The sequence below is a fragment of the Gobius niger genome (genome assembly GCF_951799975.1).
Source record: "Gobius niger genome assembly, chromosome: 8".
Classification (NCBI taxonomy): Eukaryota; Metazoa; Chordata; class Actinopteri; order Gobiiformes; family Gobiidae; genus Gobius; species Gobius niger.
In genome coordinates this window covers 9949689-9975463 of record NC_136859.1, presented here as the reverse complement: position 1 = coordinate 9975463, position 25775 = coordinate 9949689, and the positions used below count along the sequence as shown (strand labels likewise).

Sequence of the window (25775 nt, the reverse complement as noted above, 5' to 3'; positions counted from 1 at the left end):
AAAGAAGAGTAGTAGAGAGTCCGTGGATACGAAGGGTCTTCAAAGACCTGTACAACAGGTTTGACAATATGTCACACATATCATTTGAATATGACTGGTTTGACACACGTGGACAGTGGACACACAGATCTATACAAGTCTCAACAACTGTATGCTTGTGTTTTTGTTTTGCTTCCCCCCCTAGATTTGGAAGGTTGGTTCTAAGATTCTCCCTGGACATGGCTGTAGCACACCAGTTCAGGAACCTACATTACTGGGAAGAAAATGAGTGCCTCTACTACTACAGTCTGCTTTCTCTTCATGAGGTGTATGATGTAGTCGGCTCTCAACTCACAGATACCGACATCGAGGTGCTTTCATTCCTTTTAAATGAAATTAGCTCAGTGCCACACCCGCTCGATCCTGCAGGCTGGACAGTGGAGCCCAGTGAGGACGATCCAGACGACTTGGGAGTGTCCCCGAGTGCTCAGCTGCTGAACGTGTGGCAGCGACTTAATGCTAATGCTGGCGTATCCCCACAGCCACTGTTTGCCTCTCACAAGCCCAGGAGTGGCCTTGAATTGTTGCTGGAGCTCGAGAGAAGAGGATACATCAGTGAAGGCAACCTGGAACCCCTTCTACAGCTGCTCAGAATCCTCACCCGCCATGACCTGCTGCCTTCAGTGTCCCACAAGAAGAGGAGGACAGGTGAGTAAGGATAAATGTGAAGTTTATTTATCTTTTAGAACCAATAACTGGGATTTTTTTTCAATTTTTCCAGTAAACCTAGTTTATTCTAAGACTAAACAATAATTAACAAAAGAAAGATATATTTGTAAACACACAAATGAACACTTGAGTTTAAAGCTGAATGTATCTTTTATTCACATTTCGTCATCATTGTTTCTGTGTGTGTCCAGTGTCTCCAGAGAGAGACCGACACTGGCATGAAGCACAGCGCAGAGGGCCGATGTGCTCTTTAGGGATGAGGCCGAGCTGTAGAGCCACCGAGACGCCTCTTTCCTCTTTCACGCAGCAGTGCAGATCAGGTAAGTGTTCGGAGACTGTTTACGTTTTCTTAAGTTAAGTGCTCTGCTTCCTTGACCAGCTCCTAAACTTAAGCGCCCGCTTGCTGCTCTAGGTTTCTACCCTCCGATGCCTGTCCCACCTGCCCAGAAACACAGGAGGAAGAGGGGGAACGGCTGGTCCCGCAAGCCCAAGAAACCCGCCAAACAGAGCCTGCCCCAACCTCCACCCCCTCCTCCTCCGCCTAAAGCATCCTGTGGTACGAACACAATCTTCATCTGTATTTCTTGTTTTTAGTCCTTTCCTTTTCTTTTTTCCCCCTCATCGCATGTAGTTATTTTACTATCTATTACTGCACTCTTCTGTGTGTTTTACGTTTATTCAAATCTTCAACGCATTTTTCCATCAATCATATTTTGCTCTGTATATTTATAAAACTTAAGTTGTTGTGGAGTCCTGTGCTGGCAAAGCACACGCATTTGTCTTGTGCATGTTTAATCACATTTTAACTCCGGCATTTATTGATACAGATATGTAAAACAAAGTCTTCCACTTCAAAACATTCACTCTTTCTTTTCTTAATTATTTATCAAACATGAGACATTTCAGGGGGATCGTGCGATATCGTGCTTGAGAAATACAACCGTTCCTTCATGGTTCACTATCCATGCTACTTATTTGTTGCACTTACTCAATCCAATCCACATGCTCTCAGTGTAGCTGTCCATACAAAGTACCAGTCGGATACCACGAAGTGTGAACAAAAACAACAGTGAGGCCTATAAAAAGACGCTTAACCCAAGAACACAAGGACCATTCGCTGCAAGTCATTATGCTGCCCGATTGTGCCAAATATCTTTCACTCTAGTTACTAAACGAAGCCGTCAAAGAGGTAACATGAACACTTTCTCCTGGATTATTTGTGTTTAGCACCTGCAGAGCCTCCACAGACAGTGTTTCTGGGCGTTAGCATTAGCCACACACAGTTAGCTGCTTCTGAGGATGGAAGGGAAAGGTATCGGTCAACCCTAAACGAAAACCTAGAAATGGTTTGTACAATTTTACACTTTAGAGGGAATAAACACCATCATTATTAAAAAAAAAAGTAAAAGCTACACAGCAAAATGACGATGATCTCATTTTTTCAAACACTCCAGAACCCCTCTCTACAGCATGCGTCATGATTTGGAGCTAATGCAATGGAATTCAGCTTCCCGTATTGTGTAGCTGGCTGCCGTTTCCTAAAAATAATGGAGATTCTGTCGCCATATCTGTTTCATCATCCTTTCTCTCATTTCACCTCTTCAGCCACTGCTTTTTTTTTTTTGTTCTGAAATGCTAGAGCGTAACTTGAGTTAAAACCACGCTGTCAGTAAAACCAGCCTCCAAGCTCAATATCTGGACAAAATAATACAAGGAGTTGCTCTGTACACTTCTGCCCTCCTGCTCTAAAAACTTGCCTGTATGTTATGGAAGATGTGTGCTAAGTAAGTGCTTGGTCCAGTTGTAATCTCCTAACATCAGCTGCCCATTGTGCGCACTGTGCTTATCTGCCATTTTGTTCCAACTTTAGCCGATTGTGACTCAGTAAAAATGGCCTAACAAATGGAGACAGCGGCTCTTAGCTCTTGAGGATGAAATGCCTGTGCTGTCCACATGTTGCTGTCTTGACCACACGTCTGATCCCCTTCAGGTTGACTCCACAATGCGAATAATAACACGGATGGGAGACTTTGGGAGACTGAGGACAGTTCAGTCCCTCTTGTACGTACTCTGTGCTCAGCTCGCTCAGTGCTCGCTCATGGCTTTGGGCCATGCCGAAGGTAAACAGGCGCTCCTCCTTGTTACGGCAGGGAGGGGCTGCCACTGTGCTCTCCTTACATTGCTTTATGACTTATATCTGCCTTACCCACCCTGGTCCTGTTCAAAATAATGTCCATAGTTAATTTGAAACAAAACAGGCATTTAAGATGGTTTAACGGGACTTCTACATGCCCTGATTCAAATATCCTGTGGCATTTGATGTTTGAATCAACGGAAGCTAATCCTCCTTGTTTCTGTGAAACCTGGACTGTTTTCATCATTCGAAACATTTGGTCTCTAATTTCCTCTCTCCAGATGCAGCATGTGTCTGTCAAAGTGGTCTCAAAAGTGCAGTCACTCTGGTCCCCTTATGCCTTGACTTACTGGAATGCCATGAATTTAACCCTGACCATTTTAATGTATACTAATCTCGAAGCAGAAATGTCTGTACATGTTCAATGGCAGCTACAACTACATGCCAGTCACAATGAGCTTCAAAATGCAAAAAAAAGAAAAAAAAACAGCTGCCACCTCATTTGTGTAAGACTGCGGCAGAAAGCTAATCCCTGCAGGATTCTGTGTTCGCCAATCTCCTGCTTCTATAATGTGGAACTGATTTGGAAGGGGGCAAATTCATGTGTTTAGGAGAAGTAGCTGAGCTAATATAAATGGTAAAAAGTAAAGTTCATTAAAACTGAGAAGAAGTTGTGCTGTACCATGTCTGTTAGTCCAGCGATGTCCAACCCACTTGTGCTTTTCTCTTCTCTCCCTTCTCTATTCGCAGTAAAAGACCAACTGGTGTTTCAGGAAACTGTATGCTCACAAACAGAGACAAAATGCTCAAACTACGCAAAAAGGTTCAAAGCGTGAATGTCTGTGGGGATAGAGAGGGCTTCAGCTCGTCTCAAACTCCCCTCACTCTTCACTCACTCAGTCGTTGAGCAGAAAAATGGATCGATAAGAGTTGAAGCTCTCCGTGCCAAGTGACTCCTCATAAATGGGTACTTAATTTTTTTTTTGCCTTATTGTGAGTTGAGGTGGAGAAAGCCAAACGGGACGGTGTTTTAAGGGAGAAAATGAAAGCTGTGCTTCCTAATGTCCTGTCTAAGTGGATGTCTCTGTGTCTGATGAAGCGTGAAGTGCTCTGTAAAGCTAACAAAATGACTATCACTGTGTTCCAGTGGTTTTAAAAGGCCTCTCCTTTGTGCCATCATGTCCAGGTCCATCGTGTGCACTTCCAAATGGGATGGATCCATAAATACAGCTATTACATAAAGGCCAGGTATTTACTGTAGCTATAGGCCTGATGCTTCAAATTCCCCTTTTTCCATTCAGTTGTTCAAGCAATGCATAGCAATGCTTCAGGTTCACGGGAGCAAATAGTAACCGCCTTGTTTCTCCCATATAAATGATCAAATTTTAATTTTAAAATTCCTGATTTTTTTATTTAAACACTTTGTGAACACTTTACAAGGACATCTAAAATGTCCTTATTTAAGAAATGCTTATGTTCTATGATGATTATTCTTTGAGTAGGTTAGAGTTTACTTTCACATGTTTAGCTTTTTTTGTTTGGAGATTGTGTAAATTGTTATAATGTTATCAATTTCAATAGAAACGTTACAGTCTGTCCCTATTTCAAGTGCGTTCAACTTTAAAGTTCATGATGTTGCCAATTGCCCAGATGAAAGAACAGGCTCACTCACCTGCTAATTCTGTAGAAAACCGTTCTGGTGTTTCCACTGATTGTAAAGAATGTCACCTGCATAAACATAGCTCTAGTAAGTTTATGTAATAGCAATATTTAGTGCCTGATTGTAACGGTTGCTGTCCTAAACTGGAGGGCTGTGAGGGCTTTGTTGCAGCGATCGGCAGCAGCTGTTTCCTCTCGGACGCTCCTGAATAATGACATGGGGACGATCTCAGCGTGCAGTATGTATCCTCTGATCTTTCTCGCTGTGCTGTTGCATGACCACAAACCTGACACTGCGGACTCCAGAGCTCCCTGCCTAAGTCCAGTTTAACTAATGAGACCCTAAAAGATGCACTTGAGGACTTAACTTTCCATGAGTGTCCGGCTATTTGACTTGCATTTACTACATCATATGCCCTATCAAACAGGAACGTTTTTGAAAGCTTTCATCAACGGACTTTTCCTAACATTCCCAAAGCGTGAGGAGATTGCTTTGTGCTCAAAACTGCTCTCCTAAAATAAGCCCTGGATGTTGCAGCCACTGAAACTGCTCCATTATATTTGCGCTCATGCCTTGCCTCAATGCAAAGTGCTGTTCACTTAAAAGTGACATTGTTGGGAAGTGTCACTATGTAAAAGCCCTGGTGCTCTAATTGCCCCTCTTCCACGTATTTAGTATTGAAATACTACTTCAGTGTAGTGACTTGACCCGACGTTTGTTTGTAAAGTGGCTCTAATGCTAGTTTCATCTGCTCTTCCTTCCTTTGTATCACCCATTCCTCTCCTCCCCTCTCCTACTCTTGTCTCCCCTTCTCTCCCTCTGCTTTCACAGACGTCCGGCTGCGCGTCCGGGCCGAGTATTTGGAGCACGAGTCGGCTCTTCGCAACAGCGTGTCTTCAGACAAACGTCAGCCTCTGGAGCGGCAGTTTGAGTTGTTCAGCCAAGCCAACTCTGTGCTGAGATCCAGAAATCTGGGCTCCATCGTGTGTGACATCAAGTTCACAGAGCTGGACAATCTGGACGCCTTCTGGACAGACTACCTGAGTGGAGCTCTGCTGGAGGCGCTCAAAGGAGTGTTCCTCACAGACTCCCTGAGGAGCGCTGCGGGCAGCGAGGGCGTGCGACTGCTCATCAGTGTGGACCAGGACGACTACGAGCAGGGCCGCCTGGTGCTGCTGGCCAACACACTGCACCCAGGGCAGGCCTCGCGCGCTCATCCCACCTGCTCACAGTGGACCGTGTAGACGCACTGGACCACTGACGTGTGACTGTCTAAGGGGCTGGGAATGCTGGACACTGCTGTGGAATCTTAATACCATAATGAGTCTGTGGAGCAACCACTAGATGGCAGCACTTACCATCTCATCTTATTTAAAGCAGGCCTTACAGTTTGAGAATTCAAATGACTAATAAACAGCCATAAATAACAATTTAATAATTATAAAACACACAAAAAAAAGAACAATTCATTATTTGCACTGGTGCTACTTTGTACAAAATCACTTTGTTGGGTTCAAATATATTATCTATTATTGTCATATTAGTTAGCAGATTTTGAATATTACTAAAAATATGTTAGCTTGTTCTGACTGCCAAATTAATTTTCTATTGTTTACTTTATTGCTGGTCCAACAAACCTTCGCTTTAGAAACCACTGTTCTTGCCAACATTCTTTTGATACTTGAATCATTCTCAAAAATATTTATAATCATTTATTTTGCTTATAGACAACATAACCTTAGAGTTTTGAAAGTTCATGCAAAGTGCCTCTTTACATGAACTTACTGCAACTAAAAAAAACGGCCAAAGAAAAAGTTCAGGTGTTTGAGAAATCTGATTTTGAGCAACGGCAAATGGGTTTTTCTGAGAGTGGATTGCACTGGTGTCCAACTTCCAAGTGTAACTCTTGATCACAAACATTAGGGGTCTGAGCCCTGTGCCCTGATAACCCACTGGTGATTGCTGTGGTCAGTGGCTACTGCAGATGACAGCAGTGATTAGGGCGGGCCTCAGTAGACCATGGAAGATTCATCATCACACACTTGTCAACAGCTCCGCGGATAATGCGGGACTGGCTTGTGTCCGGCTTCCAGCAAGACCTCGGCAAGTACTTCTCTCAGCAAGTAAAGCACAGGACAGTGCGTCGCTCAATAGAAGTGATGTTGGGGGAGATCAAAATCAAAAGTGCACATCCCGGCTCCACTCAGCCCTGCCATGTCGCCCAGCAGAGGGGCTACAGAGCGCTGTGGACTCGCCCGGCTGGAACTAATGCCTGGGCTCCACTCATCGAGGACGATCAATAAGGCTTCTGTAAGTCCCTCATACAAGCGCGACTTAAGCAGCTCTGCTACTGTCTCCGAGTCTGCTGCCTTGGCCCCGCTCTCCAAAGGGACCGCGCAGGCACCTCAGACGATCTTTGTTTTGTATCTTATTTATGAATATTTGTATCTTGACTTTGAAAAGAACAAACTTCAGGGCAAGTTTTTTTTTGTTAAAGGGACTTTTATTTCTTTTGTGAACATTTAACCATTAAACTTTGCTGTTGGGAAAAAATGATGAGTCTGAAGTGTGGTCCTTTCTGTGTATTATGTGTAATATACAAATGTATTGCCTTTAACCTTACTGATCTCTTTGGTTTCAAATGGGAGCAGCACAAGTTAAATCATGTGCATGTAATTAGGCCTTTCTGTCACTAGAGGCACTGTTAACTCAACAATTAACCTAAATACGCCTGAAGTGATTTGTTGGTTGTCAATTTTTGTATTATTATTTTTTTACTTTGATAAATTACTCTTTGGCCTCTGATCAATGAATGAACAGAACTCTGATGAAATACTGTCTTTCAGGGTTATTATAAACGGGTCACACTGACGTTTTTTGACTTTATTATACATAACGTTTTTGCAAATACAAGTTAATCACAAAGTTAAGATGGGCTAAGAAGTAATTATGAATAAAGTGTTTTATTTCATTCGTAAACCTTTATGAACAAGCATATGGTGACAATAGCTCAGATGATTGAGCGTGGTACAAACGGAGAGGTTGCCGGTTCAAATCCCAGCTCCCAAGACACTTCACCCCCCGCCTGTGGGATTGTGGCTTGTGAGTGAGTGGATGATGGTTGCGGTAGGAGTCGATGCCGCAGCCTCGCTTTTGTCAGTCTATACACGGGACACCGCTGAGAATGGAATGAAAGAATAATGGGGACAGTGTAGTGCTTTCAGAAACACATAAACTTACAAGTGTAAACCATTATTATAATTATTTTAAATCACTGGTGTAGCAATAGTCCATTAGTCCATTATTAGTTCATTAACTTTTTTTCTCATCTTGAAGAAAGCTCTAAGGTTTACAAATGAAATACACCTGCCTGAACTGAATGAGATCAGCTGACTACCTGAACATCCTGAATGACTGGGTTACCCCATCAAAGGATTTCTTCTTCCCCGATGGCACGGGCATATTCCAAGATGACAATGCTGGAAACATCACATCACAGCTCACATTATGAAAGAGCAGTTCAGGGAGCATGAGACATCATTTTCACACTTCAATTGGTCACCGCAGAGTCCAGATCTTAACCCCGTTGAGTATCTTTGGGATGTGCTGGAGAACACTTGCACAGTGATCACACTCTCCCATCATCAAAACTAGATCTTAAATAAACCTTTTGATATTGCAGAAGCTTTTTGAAACCATGCCACAGTGGATTAGTTTAAAGGCAGTCCAATGAAATATTAGAGCATGTGACACTTCATGGGGGAGGTTTTCATATCTATTCTCTAATATATCTAAAAGTAACTGTTACTTTACCACTGTGAGTAAATATTTACGTGGCATATGATGATAAAATACACACTTAGAATTATTTTGTTTTTTTGTATTTTCTGGGATTTTTCTTGATAGAATTGACATGATTTTTGTTTTGTTACTATTTTGCTTTTACTTGAGTATTTATCTGGGTCACTACTTTTTACTTGTACTTGAGTAACATAATGCCAAAGTAATGTTACTCTTACTTGAGTAAATATTTTGGCTACTCTCCCCACCTCTGCCCCTGACCTTTAGGAATGTCACATGTTCATTGTATTGGTCCATTTAAAACCAAATGGGTGACAAATGGGTGACCAAATGGTGGCTCGTCGCAAAGACCATAAATATTTCGGGAACTGTAATATCCTTGGCAAACAAATAACAGAATATGTCAGATATGTTTGCAAAATTGCGTCGTCCTATTTGAGAGTTAAAATTGTGTAACGACAAGGGCCACTGAAAAGCTGATTGAACGAGTGTGCCATATGTTACGACGTGAAACGCAGAACATCGAAAATTACCTCCCTCACCTTCAGCTGCTGAATTACTGGAGTGGCCCCATGCTCCTAAATGGTCTGAGGAGATCCATTGAATGCAGGTCACTGTGGAGCAGCCCCTTAATCGTTTCTCGTGGCGCTGCAAGATGGCGGCGTGATGAAACTAAAGAATCATTTATCCCCTGACGTTTTCTCCTTCTCCTCCCTCTACCTCTGGTCTATAAGCCTGGCCTCTCGTATACGTAGATTACTCCATAATGAAGTGTTTTAGCATTTCGAGATGAATCGCCGGCCAGTTATTAATTATGCACAAGAGTAGATGCTCTGATGTTGCGGAGGCTCTTTGACTTTCTAACTGGGCCTCTCCGGACGTAATGAAGCCGTCTGATGTGTGGACGATCACAGCCTTTAAGCACATAAATAACTCATGTCAATGTCAGATTAAGGGCACTTTGAAGAGTCACCTCATTTCAACTTGGTCCAGGCCATAGAGCAGTATAGTGCAAAGTGGTTGTTAATGATATTATTCATAAGCTGGTAGTCAGAAAACTAACTAAGCATTTTCATCCCCCTACATGTTCCAGCCATGTCCTGATATGCTGAATGAGCTCAGACCTGTTCACCACAACTGCCTCTAAAATCCTGCACTGTCACTCAAAAAGTTGTTAATTCGGTCCGAATTGCCATCATGCACAAGCTTAATATAGAAGCTGCAGTTACGCATAAGACCTGAGGTGGCAGTAGTGAGCATAAAATGAGTAACTTGCATCTAGCCCCTTTAAAGCAATACTAATTAACTTGTTTACCTTAATAAATCCTTTCCGTAGTCCCTCTGGGGATAATACAAGTGTTAATGGGATGATTGGAGGGTCTTTCATCTCTCCCTGGTGTCTCTGGCCAGAAAACCACAATTGCAACTTGACTGCCATCGGACCGGAGCAACCAGTACACACTAAAAGAGTCACGAAGAACCATGCTAACAGGCTAACGGGCAAAGCTAGTGCCACTTAAATCGTATTTACAGCCAAGTTTGAGTGAATGTACAATATCCCTCTCTCCCTTCGCCTTTTCTGTCAGCGTAGTATTTACTCTCACGGACAATTAATAAGGTGTGCTACGACACCTGCAGTTGCGCTTATGGCCTCTAGGGGCAAGAGTTGCTTAGTGCTGCTTTAAACCCTATGTTCAAACACATGGTGCCCACATTTCCCCACCCACTGCAATTTAACCAATCACAGTGAGGCTTGAGTATTCAGAAGCAGCAGATGGTTTTAGTTATTGCTCTTAAAGGCAACAATAAGGTAAAATCAAAACTGTGACATCTGAGAAAATTGTGATATGATGTTTTATTTCATTGTGGCCAGTGCCTTCCTGAATCTGGTGGCTCTGCACAAGCACCCTGGTGACTACACGTCTTACAACATAAGGTCAAGGTATATTGTCGTTTACATATTGAGATCTGATCTGTCTTCTGTATTTCCATCATGAGCAGTGAGTGGCCACAGTGCACCGTCCCGGGACCCATCTCCAGATCCTGTGCAAGATATGGTCTCGGATTGAGCCGCTGCAAAGCATGTTTGAGGTTGATGGGGGAAACCAGCCAAGAGACATGGGGAGAACTAGTCAGTTTAAATCTACATTACAGCTTCTGCTTTAGTTAAAGGGGCTAGATGCAAGTTAGTCATTTTATACTCACTACTGCCACCTCAGGTCTTGTGCATAACTGCAGCTTCTATATTAAGCTCGGCACATCGGACCCGAATTAACACCTTTCTGAGTGACAGTGCAGGATTTTAGAGGCAGTTGTGGTGAACAGGTCTGAGCTGATACTACACATTGGGACGTGGCTGGAACATGTAGGGGGAGGAAAATACTTAATTTTAACATTTTTAAACTCCGTATAGTCCCTTTAACGCCATTGTAATGCCTAAACAAAATGTTTATAATGCCACAAACTATCCAACTATCCAGCAAAATATCCAATGCGTTTATCATTTGTATTTAAAAAGCAAATTGGACACAATGGGACACTTTTTAGCAACGTTTTTTTGTTTTGTTAAAGTAACAATGGACAGAAATGTTCAGCCAAACCTGCAAATGGGTGTAATTTCTGTATTGTTGATAAATGTCTGGTCCAAAATAAGTCGCGCAATGTCACTATTTCCAAAGAAATGTATATTTGAGACATGTTTTTTATGACAGTTACTGGCTTAATGTTTCCACAATTGTAATACAGTTTAATGCCCTGCCGATACACTCTATTATTACAGAACTTTTTTAAATTACCGTTCTCCTTTTATTGTTCTCATTAAAAACATCTTTAAGTGTCCAAAGTGGCAAGTGCTGTATAGTTTTATTTAACCAAAAATAATCTCCCCGATGAACACATTCCCATGACTGTCCACGTTCTAGTAAACACAATAGTTTTATTATTCCCTCGTCGTCATAAGAAGCAGACGGCAGATTAACCCTGGGGGGTAATGCCTTACAGGGCAGAGTCCGGAGCCCTGTCCAGAGAAGAGCTTGTTTGATGGGCTGCCAGAGTGCCCCGGGCCCTGCCTTAGGGATGAGTGAGGTTTGAGAAAAGCTTGTTCACGCCACACCCAGCCTGAAAGCAGGAGCGACGCGTGTGATGTCAACGGGACAGAGGCAGAAGGACGGCCATGTTTCTTTCTGAATTATGGAGGTTTTTACAATGGCCTAACACTCGTCACATATGGGCAGCACAGTGGCAGAGCGGTGGACTCCGGACCAGGCTTTTCTATGTGGTGTCTGCATATTCTCCTTGTAGATGTCCCTTAAAAATGTCATCTAGTCGCAGCATCGCTTTAACATTCCATCGCATTTATATAATTTTGTTTAACAATTACAGTTTGTGTTTAACTACAAATAAAGCAGTTTACGTTTACTTTCAGGAGAGGAGAAGGAAGACGGTTTGATTACAACAATAACCTCTTGATGTAGAGATGTACCTCCACTCCCAGATCAACGAGTCCTCGAAATCTTGTTGACAGAGTAATGGGCACTTTGTGGTGTGAAGCAGGACTGGTGTGAAGTTTTGGTAACTGGAAAGAAAAAGTATGACAGAGTCAGTATTCCAAATAACAAAGCCATCATCTGTCAGACAATGTATTGATGTATGATATAAAAAGCCTTTTATTTTCCCCGTGGACTGGACAAAGTGAACATTTGTAGAATTGAATGTTCTTATTCCCTAAAACACTCCACAGAGCCGCGCTCGCCGCTGTGTCCCTGGTGCAGATTGCACTGCGGCGGGGCTAATGTAATGTTGGGATGTGTGGCTGTAGTCTGGTCATCATCTTCCTGCAGACTTTATTCCACTGTCCGCAGGTGTTCCTCACACCTGCCTGATTGGATGGAGACTCTAGTCATCTGCTGGTATCTCAGGCCCAAATCAGTCCTATCAAAACGTGTCATCTAAAGCTGATAGACACTATAGGCCTGTGCGGCCCACCGGGACGCGTATTATTGTATGTAGACCCTGCAGCATATGGCACATCTCTCTGATGGGCAGATCCAACCACTTTTATTGAGACAAGAAAATAACATTAGGTGATGTTCTCAAACACCTTTCCCTTGTGTTCACCTTGAAGAGAAAGACACAGGGGACTTCCATTGCTCAAGGTGAGTTCTGTTCAGCTGGAACACTCAAGCAAAGATGATTGTTTTCATGTATTGTTTTGCACTAAGAGCGCAAGGTATAATTGTACCAATGCAATATGTTGATTCTCTTCATTAATTGTATTTTTTTCTTTTTGTCAATTAAGATCAGTAGGGAGTTCATGATATCAAGTGGAAACAACCTTTGAACCTTTAACAACATGCAACAATCAGAGTTTTTTTTTTATGATGCTGCACAGCTCATTTTTGCAAAGGAATTTTAACATTTTATTTTGCATGCGTAACAGCCTATCTTTTCTTAACACCAGCCATTCCCAAAGTCTGAGACATCGCGGACCCCTTTTTAATCCAAAAATCACACACAATAATCAAGCTACTTCCGGGTCCAAACTGTTGAGAGTTCCATAGACAACACAGCAAAAAACAACTTTATCTGAATCTCCTGCTGAACAAACATCAGATACTAGGCCTGTGTAATTAATCGAAATTCGATTACAATTTCGATTATTACACTAAACGAATACAAAATTAGCATATTCGGGAAAAAAGCAGACTTGCATTATTTTATGGCGCTGGGAGTATTTTCCCTCCGCATTTCACATGCCATGGCTCATGCTATTGCCTGACATAAAAACAAACAGCGCTGTGTGATGATGTCATCAGGCCACGCTGCTCAGTTTACTTGTGCAGGTGTGAGGGCTGGCCAGCAGGGGGCAGGTGTGAAACAGAGACCTCTCCTGAGGCAAACTTGAAATCATTTGTACTTTTATGACCATTTCATAACCAGAAAATATTCAGCATAGTTTTTTTTTTAAATCTATAAATCTATAAATAAAATAAAGACATTTTTTTTAAAGGCAACAAATAATCGTTTGAATAATCGTGATTTCAATTATGACTAAAATAATCGTGATAATTTTTTTTTCAATAATCGAGCAGCCCTACTCCTAATTATTATACTATATCTCACCATCGGGCGGTTGGGGTTCGGTTAGGTTCACAGCTAGAAGGTCCGGGTTCGATTCCCACCTGGATGGGGCCTTTCTGTGCGGAGTTTGCATGTCCTCTGCGTAGGTTTCCCCTCCAACTAAAAACATGTACAACAGGCCAGAATGAATGATGTGTGTGTATGTGTGTGGTGGTTAGAGGGAGCGTTGGCGCAGATGTGTGCAGTCGCGTTTCTGTCACTCTCCCCCAGGGGAAACTGAACACCACCGAGTGTGGGGTGAATGTACAATTGTCTCATGTAAAGCGCTTTGTGACTATGTCTGTGAAAGGCCCTATATAAACAAAGTTCTTCTTCTTCATTTCTCCAGTCGAAATGAAGGTGTTTTTAATAGTTAAAATAAGCCTTCTTTGAAACAAAAAAAAGGCATAATTAATGCCAGAAAAGCACTAAAGTAAATGTAATATTTTTTTGCAACCAGATGTTTAAAAAGAGCCTTGTAGTCGGCTCTACAGCAGATTAAAATCAGCTAAATCCTATTATAGTGAATACAACTAAAGTTCCATTGGACCCGGAAGTGGAGTGATGACAAACGTATAGGGCTGGGTAAAACCAGTATGGTGTGGCATATGGTATAGGCTACTAAACGTATCGGGGAGGCGACAATGGCACAGATGGTAGAGCAGGTCGTCTTGTGATCAAAAGGATTCGAATCCCTCTTCCTGCAAAGGCAAACTGTTGTTGCGTCCTTGGGCAAGACACTTCGCCCGCCTTGCCTCCAGTGTCTGCGTACATTGGCGCATGAATGAGAGTGTGAACGGGTGAGTGGTTCCTTGCTGTAAAGCGCTTTGAGTGCCTGACGTAGGTGGGAAAGCGCTATATAAGTTTAGACCATTTACCATTCGCATTTAATGGTAGGCGATTACTACCTAGAAGAGAGGGGGAAAAAATCCCCCCCAAAAATTACCCCAATGTGCAAACTAAATATGTGCATAACTATGATAATCCGTCCTTTACTTTTCCCAGAGAGACCCTCATGATTTTGAATGTAGCATACCCTTCGACTCACTCCTCTGAGGGCTAGTTGTTGGTCTGGACTTGTTTTGCAGCCATTTTAGGTCGCTTTGATCACTAACGAGCCCACACCTCCTCCTGCTCTGTCTTCATGCCTCTTTCCTTGTCTCGCGCGCGCACACAGCATCAGCACCAGGTCGTCATGGCAACCGCTGTTTAGGGAATGAGGGGACAGTCTGGAGGAGAGAGAGAGAGGGGGAGAGAGAATGGGAGAAAGGGGGCAACATGAAAGGTTAGGGTGTAACCATATGCCCCTGTCCCACCCCTAAAAAAAAAAAAAAAGAGAGAAAACCCCCGCGACCCCTCCTCACCTCTCGCCTTAGACAGAGCGGGAGAAGACTAGCCCCCACAAACCAACCCCCCCAGCAGCACGCACCTCTGGTCTGGATCTCCCCCGTCCCTCCATATCCCACTGTTGTCCAGACACACAGCACGCGTGGCGGGGATGGAGACGTTCACCGATGGACGCACTGGTAAATTCACAAAACACGCCATAAAAAAGACCTTAAACTTCTCTTCTCTCGCCTGTGTCGCTGCTCTCCTCTCTGATCCAGCACACACACTCTCTCTCTCCCTCTCTCTCACTCACACACACACACACTCACTCTCCTTCTTCCTTCCATCTAATTCTGTCGCTTGTGTTCACATAATACGGAAGCTTTTAGTTTGTAATGGAGTCCTGGTGTTGTCCTGTGTTCTGGGCCAGAGGAGTGAGAGAGGAATATCGCCTCTAATGATTTTTGGAGTGGGGATGGGCTTTTTTTCTTTTTTTTATTGATTAGAGAGAAATTAATTCGCGGCAGGGACAGCCCTCGAGTTGAGACTCTTCTCTCTCGCCTGTCCTTCCCTCTTGGCTCCGTCCGCAGAGGAAGAGCCGTGCGCTTTCCCGCCTGCGCTTTGCATGTTGTATTGTCGCGGGAATGTTTGATTCGCTGTGACCTGTATGCATACGCGGAAGTGAGAGGCAACACCTGCGCACACGTGACCGCTGAATATGGCGCACGTTAAGCGGCTCATTACCGAAACCCGCGGACTGCCGGCCGAGGCGCTGGTGTGTGTGATGCTGTGTGTTTGTTTGCGGTTCTTATTCGTCCGTCCCTGCCGGCGTCATGTTGAATTTCACCTGTATCCTTCTCCATCACGGTCATTTGGTTCTTTTGTACTGTCTGAGCGCAGACCACACACGAGGGTGGGCGTGCGCACTGCCATCTGAACAGCAACCTGTCTCTTAATGTACGCATAATGTGTCCGATTACTCAGCGCTTTACAGCCGTATAGCCCCGTGATCAATACATTCTCGACGGGTTGCCGATGGCCGCGGATTGCACAATATCACCTCCGCGCGCCAGGGCTGATACTCCGCCGAAGGGAAATCGATGGACAGACTGAGTTAATTATGAGAAAATCAATTAAAAGGAGGGGATTCGCGCGCTTTATAAGCCCGAGCAGAGAGCTCAGACGGCAGAGGAGCTGGGCAGCTCCACTCCTCCGGTCTGCAGCCGTATGTTTGATTCTGCTGCCGCTGCGCAGCGCCGTTCAGCCCCGTGCCATTTAGGCTACAAGGATCCAACAATTGCACCATGTGTGTGTGAGCTCACAACCCCGATAGGCAATCTATTATTTAGTGTCCTTTTTATTGGTACGCTGAAAATCAGCTTCCTGATGAACTATAGCCTAATTACAATGTGGTCTGTTGACGATTAAGATCCTTATCCTTTCTCCATAAGACAGAGGCTTCTTTAGTCGGCCTATAGACAACTCGACAGGCCCATTTTAGCAAGTCAGAGGTAAGTGCGAAGTTAAAAAGAAAACATGCTTCTTAATTAGCACGTCATGCATTGACTGTTGTCCATTGCCGCGTGCGTAAAAATAAGACAAATCTTGCTCTACTTTTCTCAGCGCAGACACAAACGCATTTAGTAACTGTTGTAAAGTTGACTCCAGGATGTGAAGTGCAGCGTCAGTGCTGGACCTGACCCTGAACCCCACGAGACCAGGGGGGCACGCGCTTGTGAAGTGTGCGCTCCATCTAAAGAGTTCCTCAAACATTTATCTCATTTGTGTTTGAGACATTTGTCCTGCGCGTCTGTGTGACATTTGGCATAATTCAAACACTCTGGTAGTATATTTGATTGATTAATAAGTATTTCTTTCTAGTTGTTTTGTATTTTTAATGCAGTTTTAAATAGCCCCCTCTCTCATGAACCTTAACTGTATTTTTTGTCGACTATTGTACAAGCCTAATATATTCTGATTATGCTCAACTCGAGGCCTTCTTGGAGTGTGTGTTGGAAGTGTGTCATGTGCTTTTATAATAATAATATAGAAAAGTCTGATCCAACAGTGAAGGTTTTATCCTATACAAATGTAGTTTCTTTTCTCTGAGACCAGAATGCCACTGTTCAATTCAGCATACTGTACATCTACGCATGAATATTCAGAGAAGGCCCCGGTATTTTACATTTCACTTTTAGTCTATCAAATGTAGATTAACAAATAGCCTACACCATTTTTTATAGCCTATGTGTAGTGCTGTAAAAGAGCAATTTATTTTAGCTAACTGTGTTAAGCTTTTGCATATTAATTTGGCAAATTATTTAAAATAGGCTAAAGCACAAACTCAAATAGGCCTATTTTCAGGTTTAGCCTATTTGGATTTAACACACTGGTCTATGATAATAGGAAAAGCATTTTAACATACAATCAAACTGCATTTTGTATAGTTTTTATAGCCACACGGGCCCATAATGTATTCATGTAGAAATGCTTACACACATGTAAAACTTTTTAAGGCATTCTGGCGGGCCTGATGGAGCCCTATTTGAGTTGCGTTCTTGTTCTTTTTTAACATGTGAATTTTGTCTCATTTTACGAGTTACTTATGGATTACCCAAAGAGATATTTACAGACGTAATTATGACAAAAAAAGGAGCAGAGCGTGCGTAAATTGTCGTCCTTTGAGGTAACTGTCCACATTATGTCCAACAAAATGTTTACAGCCTAAAATCCATTCTATGGTTTTGCCTTTTGTCCAACTTACAGAAAGAAAAAAAGGTTATTTGGCTCATTTGGTTATGATGTAAAATAGGCCTCACGTGAAATGAAATGAACGTCACCAGGGTTGTTGTAAACCTACATTCTATTGTATGCAGCGTTTGGATTAAACCGTAGCCTAAATTGTTAAAATATGATCGATCTGCTAATCCGCTCTGAGATGAAGTGGAGCTACGGGCGCTGCGTCATGACACCGCGGTGCCGTTATCTACATGGAGCAGACTGAGTCTCTTGTGCGCGATGTTCCGCTCCGCGTTAAAAAAAAAAAAGTGCTCCTCGCTCATAAACGCGTCATTTTCTAGTGTCCCTCTTTCTTTTTGATGGCGCTCCGGCAGAACGAGCCTGATGGCAGCGTGTCCGGTCACTATCACGCAGCACAGGCCGAGCCCAAAAAAAAGAAAAAGAAAAATGAGTCCGTTCTCCACGCCAGACTCCACTATGAAGCAGCCGCCCTCCGGTGCCGCGTCCTGTGCACAAAGGGGTAATGACCCCGGGGTCAAAGGGCGCCTGGCCACACGCGCAATTAAAGCGCGCAGATTGCGGTTGCACGAGGCTCGTTTTGTGGAAAGATATGACCAGCAGTGACCGCTCCTCGAAATAAATTCAGACCAAACTCGGCTTCAGAGATGTCAAATATTTGGCAAAAATAGGCAACAGATCAAACATGGAGAGACACAGCAGTAGTGGTGTATAGAGGTGTGGACTCCAGCTTTTATACTTTTTATTCAGTTTTTTTCTGTAGTTATTCAAAAGCTAGTCTCATTATTATTATTATTATTATTATTATTATTATTATTATTATTATTATTATTATTATTATTATTATTATTATTATTATTATTATTATTATTATTATTATTATTATTATTTATTTGGATCATTATTATAGGCTAATTGTATAATTCAACTGATGATCACTGCACACAAAAAAATAAAAATTAAAAAATCAGGAATGATATTGACCTTTAAGCTACACTTAGAGAAATAAAGTTTTCCCAAATGTAATGTTTCCCAAATAGACTTTCACATTTAGGTCCACACACAGGCTACAGGTTAATACTATGTGAATGTCAATGTCACAACTTTATACACACACACATGATCAACATTAGTCTAAAAGTCATTTAAAAAATGTAGCCCAACAGGAGGTCACATGTAGGTTTTCTCCCTCACATATTCAAGTTCATCACTTGTGTGTCTGCCCCGGCCATGTTTTTTCCCACGCTCAAAGATCAATTGAACACAATCAATACGCAGCCTCCCCCCCCCCGTCCCCGATCATCGCGGCATCGATTAGCCGATAAAAAGGTGCTTTGGATTAATCATTTGAAAATATCCCGCTGGCCCGTGGTGGGCTCATCCCGCTCTGGTCATCGGCGTCCAGACCTCCTCTCCAGACGGAAACCTCAATATGTGACAAGAGAGAAGTGATAAATCGATCACGGATGACCACAATGGAACCGGGGGCCTCTTGTGAGCGTGTCCATTATGTGATTGTGTCTGTCCGTTTGTGCTCCGAATACATCAAGGGGTGCGCATGGGGGCAAAGGTTAGCGCCATCCCAGACTGATGACCCCTTCTCTCCGTATATACCGACTGACCTCCGCGCGGGGCCCGAACAGCAGCCAGAGAAGGGGGGAAGGGGGAAAGAGAGAGCTCATGGCTGCGTGCACACACACACACACAACCCCGGGCCCCGGGACTCCAAAAAAGCTTAGCAGCGGAGGTTTAAACGTGGCACCGAGGCGAGGGGTTGAGTTTATAGGAGGAAATAGCCACGGAGAGGGGCAGGACGCAGCGGGGGGGTGGGTGTATAGGCAGGCAGGCTGGATACGCCACAGCCGGACCTTGAAATTTTGAAAACATCCTTGCGGTTTTTGTTTTGGGGTTGCGCGTGGTCTTGGGGAGACGGTTTTGGAGCAGTGAATTAACACCTGACCTTAGCTTCTGACCTGCCCCCCCTCCTTTCCTCCTGCGGGCCCCCTCCAGATTAGCAAATATGTGCTATCTACCGTGGACACGAGCGCGGCAAACACAGCCATGCGCACCGCCGCCGCAATCAATAGACCACAGATAGTTTGGGGTTTGTATTTAGAAATCGGACAAGCAGAGGCGCATATTTCAGATTGAAAAAAGTTCACATTACTAAGCAAAAGAAAAAAAACAAAACCCTAAGAACTTTGAAACTCTCTCTTTGGCTGTTTATTCTCCTTCGTCTCAATGAATAGATTATGTTAGTCCTATATTTAATCCCATGTATCCCAGTGCTGTCTTTATGAAAACAGGCAAGAGTGATTGAACCCTGACCAGCTGAACTCAAAACCCTCACTACAAAACACATTTCACATGTGATCCAGACCTCCTATCAATCATATATTAATTGAATAGATCTAATAATACAATATATGTCCAGCAAGCCCCCCCCCCAAAAAAAAAACAAAAAAAAAAACTAGTGAGATCAGGCGGGTGAGTGCACTCATAGATCCTAGAACATTAACCACCGAACTACCATATTTTACAAACTAGAACTTGAATTCCCACTGCCACTCGCACACTTTGACACACAGTATACACACACACACACACACACACAAACACAAACACGTGCGCGCGTGGACGATAATACTCATATGGATGTGGTTTTATACAATTGGAACTTTTCTACCTGAATCACATGCCATTTTGTTAATGTGCACGTCTGTGATGTTATGTACGTATGAATAAGAGATTGTCAGTATTGTCATCATTTCCCCTGTAATCTGGCAATTCAACCTTGTAGCTGACCGGGGTATCTGCTTCCTGATTGATCAATTTGAGAATTATAAACGTGAAATGTTGTTATGTGAGGAACCAGGAAGCTTAGCAAAAGATTCTTCAGTATTTCTGTGTGTGATATAGATGAGGAGTTACTAAGGCAACTTTCAAACACTCTGCTCGACTATTTAGATCACAGACAACAGAAAAAATACTGTATACTAGATAAGTAAATGAAGGTACCCATGTATGTATTTATTCATGTATTATTTGGCAATAGGTAAATAATAGTTATAGTCAATGGTCAACTTTACACATGTGGGCTGCGTGATATTATACAAACACTGGGACAAGCCTCCTACATGTCAGACTGTATGCATATTCTTTGCTCTCTTTATGTGGAAAAATGTCAATTTTATGTTCGGATTTGAAAAAAAAGACTGGAATATGAACAGCTAGACTAATAGAGGAACCACAGAGCTGCACAATATGAACAACAAAAACAACATTATTGCAATATTTTACTTAACCATATCACTTGCATTTCAGAACAAGGAATGCCGTTCTTTTTAGCACCAAAGGGAGTCAGGAGATTTTTTTCTATTCAGCGGGTGACATTCGATATGCCGATTGCTTTAAATCCGCTCGCGATTAATCTTGCCCCCCCACCCCCGCCGGTGTGTGTGTATATTCCTTTTTTTTTTTTTGTTGTTGCAGAAGGTGACATGTCTTACAGCGCGGCGCAGTGTCCAGCTGAATTCCCCCGTGTGAGCCCTCTCCGTGTCTGCGTTTGTCACCCCAACGGTCAGTGCGTAATGACCACCTCCCCCACACCCAATGACCAGCGCTTCTCCCCCCCCCCCCCCCCCCCCCTGTGCCATTCCAACCCCCTCACACACACACACACACACGGCCATAACACGTATATACACACACGCGTGACCCTCATCCATTTCACCTGCAGGACATATGTGGCGGCCCCCAAACAACACACACACAAACACACACACACACACACACACACACACTGAGGATCCGTCCCGGGACAGTGACAACCCGCTGACCGTAAGCCTGCAGTCAAAGCTGAATATTGTGATTAGAGAAAAAAAAAAAAGCAGGAACGGGATTGTGCAGGCTCTCGTTTGTCCAGGAGTTTTCCATCGTAGCAGTGATTTTCAAAGACCGGCTTGAGGCGATGTCGTCAGAAGCCAATTCGAAATGTTCCTCTCCAGAAGGGCTTTTTCCAAACGTGAATTTGGCACACGGGGCTCTCAGTCGTCCGGGAAGTGTCCATCGAAGTCTTGGTTTTTATCATTGTCGACTGGACTTGGTTTTGCGAACCTCAACTCACTCAAATCCCGACTTCTTTTGACGTACAACGGATTATTCTTAAAACAAGCCTAATTTACACACATTATTTCCAAGTGCTACCACATTAAAAGCCCTGTACTTGATTTTTCCCCTCTGATGCTGCAGTAAAATTAGCTTTGTCCGTCTGTATATTGTAAAAGCATGTGTGGAAAATGTGCATCTAATTCCAAAACCTTTTTTATCGACCGTGATTCTATCTGGGAGTTATTACTATTATTATTTTTATGTTACAGAGTCAGTATTGCTCCCTGAAAGTTGCTTATAATCTCATCCCTAAGAACTTTGGATGCTAGAAATGCATCAAGAAAGACGTGAAAGTTTGAACCTCAACTTACAATTTAAAACTCCCTCTTTCTTTGCTAAACAGGGAGGAAAGAAAAGTCAGTTAGGGCCTTTTTTCTTGATTTCCTTCAGCGCTTAATGCATCAGCCTCACTTATTCTGAGAAGCCATTGAAGAGGAGTGTGTAGGTGGACCACTTGTGTTAAATTTCCCACCATGATCTGGAATTTTGTAGCTAAATTGTCAGACATTCTGAATATAATGCCTGAAGTATGAGATTGCAAGCAGATTTAAATAAACTTTCGAGCCAAACTATGGAAAAATATCCTTAACGCGTTCATTCAAATCAATCTGCGGTGTTTGGCTGCACACACAGAAAATGTATGTAGGCTAATGTTGATTTTAAACTGCATTTTGTTTGCGTTAGACCTTTTATATGGCTAATTTCCTGAGATGTGTGTGTGCGTGCGTGTGTGTGTCTTTATCCCTCCGCCCGTGAACTCATATCGGTCATCCTTTTGTGCTGCCTGCGCCTCTATCTGTCCTGACCACTGGAGGACCACCACCCATCCCTCTTATCCATCTACCCCCGGGGCCATTGTTCCAACCTGCTGCACCGCTCCAGCCCCGCGAGCTGCTCAGGCCGTACGTATATATATGCTCCGACGCTGCCCCTCTGGACGTGCAGTTTCCCCCATTCGTCCTGCGGGTGTCAGCAAAGAGCAGTCGTGCCCGTCCGCCCGCCCGCCTGTGTGTTTGGACTGTGTTAGGCCCGTGCTCCCCCCCTCTTCCCACTGAGTCCAAGGAGCAGGGAGGCAGCGGGGAAGTTGCTCAGGACAAGGGGAGAAGCTTGAGAAATACATCTTTTTTTTATCCGTCAAAAGCCTTGCCGCACTTTCCTCTTTTTAGCGCCGCGTCTCTCGTCGATGCTGTTTCTCACTTTGTCCTTCTCTAAACCAGCCCCTAATCCCCCTCTTTTTACCCCACACTTGCTCCTTAATCCCAAATCTCTTCTCCTCTCTCACTCTGTCTTTTTTTCTTTTCTTTTTTTCTCTCTTCTCTCTCCGATTGTTCACCCCTCACCCGCCCGCCTCCCATCTCCCCTCTCCCCTCTCGGCGTCTATCGCATCCAAACATGACCACTTTTCAGCATAACCCTTTTACACACTCCAAAATCATAGCCCGACACCCCATTTTGATCCACGTCTTCAGGCTTATTCAGCTTTTCTCCCCTCCCATTGTGTTGCCTTTTGTCAGCGTCTTTCAGCCCACTTTGTGTTTCAAATTATTACACTCACATCTGAATAGATTCATCAGGGCCCGCGGGACAAAATATCTCTCTTTCAGGTACAAGTCGTCCGCGCTTGTCACCGCGCTCTGCCAATCTTCTTTTGTGTGTGTGTGTGTGTGTGTGTGTGTGTGTCCTCAGCCGGGCTCACGCCAATTTGAGTCGCCGCGGCCATTTTGTTGGATGTGATCAATTTTGTGTGATTTGGCCTCTGTGATTTTCAGCCTGTCACTTTTTTGGGACTGGGCGCCGTGTGGAGCTGCAGGAGTAGTGTGTAGCTTAACATTTTCAAATGTGACAGAGATGGGAATCTTTAAGGAAAGGTTTTACAATTTCCACTTGTGTTTTGCTTGATTTAAATATGTGTAACTGTGTGACTATAGTTAAGCTTTATAATTTAGGATGCTGCACTTTTTGCCATGCGTTGATGGAATCATTGCTCATGTACAGTAGATCTACTTTAATATCATACTCTTGCACATCAAAAATGTTAGAATGATATTATTGAGTCATTCTGACCTGCTCAGTAAAATATATCAAATGGAATACAACATCTAAATTAAAGTGAAAAGATTTAGTTTTATATTAAGTGCAAATTACTTAATCCTTTAGGTAGATTATTGTCCTTAAGTATTAAAATCATAGTGGAATATAGTGAAATATATAATATTATGTGGTGAATGAAGCTGTCATTCAGTCAGTTGGCACCTGGCATTGATTGAGACTTCCATAGCCTTTATGCAGTGTAGTCCATAAAAAGTAAAGTCACAAATTAAATAATGATCAACTGCAGTCACATCAAGTTAAACAGGAAGTTAAACCAAAGAGGTTTAGTTGTAGGAGAGCAAGTCTGAAGAACATTTGATTCTAAACAAACGTTTCACACTGAATGTCTTTGACGTCGCTCCCTTTTCTCTAATGCACTCACCCTGCACAAGGAGCTTTTCTGCACATATAGCCTCTTATTGTGATCTTATAGACAGTACTGCCTTAGACTGGTTCACTATAACTGAACTTTACCATGTACATTTTGTGCTTTCAATGTCTTCAAATAAATTGTGCTGCCAAACGGCATGCAGATTATGGACATCTGAGGTCAAAAGGTCAACAACACAACTGACATGTCCATTTTCACATTTGTTAGAAATGAAAATTTACGAACTATACACAGAAATGCACTTTAATAAAAGGGTATAAGGGTTGGTTTACTGTATAGTTAATTGGGTAACATCAATTTGTGCTACACTTGAACTTTAGATACAAAGCTGTTTTGTTTCAGCCCTGTTTAAGATGTTTGGGGACCAATTGATTTACAAACGACAAAATAGGAATTCCAGGAATTAATATTCATTATTAAAGTCAGTGTCTTACAGTGACACAACCGCTTTTTCCTGATCACAACCCAGATCTTACCTTTGAATCATATTTAACAGTGGTTCCCAAACCTTTTGGAGTCGTTTACCTCCTGAAGCCAGGCCAGGCTCAACCCTGCGTAGCTTCTGAGATCTGACGGGATCGGGCATCGTTTAGGCAGCATGGTTTAATTATATCATTCCATATTGAATTGTCAGATTGATTGTCATTAAGGTTTTTTCACCGTGAACTTTCTTCGTGTACCCTCTGAGTCTTTCTGCACCTTTGGAAGCGCTGCTCTTACACCTCTACTGCTCAATAAAGTCGTCCAAATCTCTTACAGTTAAACCTCCCCATAAGATATTCATGCAGTTCTCCACATTGTTTCTTATGGAGAAACATGCAAGAACAGACGACCTAAAAGTTAACAAAAGTTAATGAGATTCTCAGCTGGAGTTTTCCCGTTAAAAGTCATTGCAGGCTTGTTGACAAACTCTTTCTCACTTCACTGTTGGACTTTTGTGTCCCTTTTTCTCTGGCTGTAATTTCATCTGGACTTTAAGCACACAATGTTTCGCCACCAGCAGCAGTAGTGGCTGCAGAGTATCCGCGTGTGGTGCCACCTCAGCTCCGCTCATATTATTCAGATAACAAGAGCCTCTCTCATGTCCTACCCAGGAGGATATGTTTTCCTAATCTGTCAATGGCTGTGGCCCTGAAAGACTTCATTTTGGCTTTGGCAATGAAAGGCTCAAAAAAACATCAATATGGCCGAACAGGATAAGAAGAAAGAGCCGTATATTCCACATTCCCACCGTATCCTCCTATTTGTATGGTGCAGATATTGGCTCGGCGGCGAGAAATCGGGATTGCGTCTTTTTTCGGATTGGCGGCATCCGTTTGTCCGAGCGGAATAGGAATGTTATACGGAACCAATGCATCCGGACTTGCCATGGGACGTCTCAACAATGCCTCATATACTTCTTTCCTCTCTCTCGTCCCCCCTTTTCACGCCATCTCTCTTCCAATACTGTCCCCCCATCGCCATAATAACTAGCACACAAATGTAGAATCTTCTCAGTCTGGGTCCACCGTGAAAGATAGAACCCAGTTTTTTGGGACCAGGCATGGATGAAGACAACACAAAAAAACAAAACAAAAAAACACTGGTAACTCTTGATAATAAGGCATAACTTTAAA

At 43.1% G+C, this 25775-nt stretch overlaps 2 protein-coding genes across 2 annotated transcripts in view; both read left to right on the top strand.

Annotated features, from left to right (window-relative positions):
• Positions 1-25775, top strand: part of dedd1 (death effector domain-containing 1) — a 516989-nt gene that overhangs the window by 644 nt on the left and 490570 nt on the right. Inside the window, exons 2-5 of the mRNA XM_079561356.1 lie at positions 185-687; positions 900-1028; positions 1121-1264; positions 5334-5766. Coding sequence (XP_079417482.1) covers positions 219-687; positions 900-1028; positions 1121-1264; positions 5334-5746 — 1155 coding nt within the window. The 5' untranslated portion in view covers positions 185-218 and the 3' untranslated portion in view covers positions 5747-5766. The remainder of the gene's footprint in view (positions 1-184; positions 688-899; positions 1029-1120; positions 1265-5333; positions 5767-25775) is intronic.
• Positions 14898-25775, top strand: part of pou2f2b (POU class 2 homeobox 2b) — a 126302-nt gene continuing 115424 nt past the window's right edge. The window contains exon 1 of the mRNA XM_079561320.1: positions 14898-14947. Coding sequence (XP_079417446.1) covers positions 14920-14947 — 28 coding nt within the window. The 5' untranslated portion in view covers positions 14898-14919. The remainder of the gene's footprint in view (positions 14948-25775) is intronic.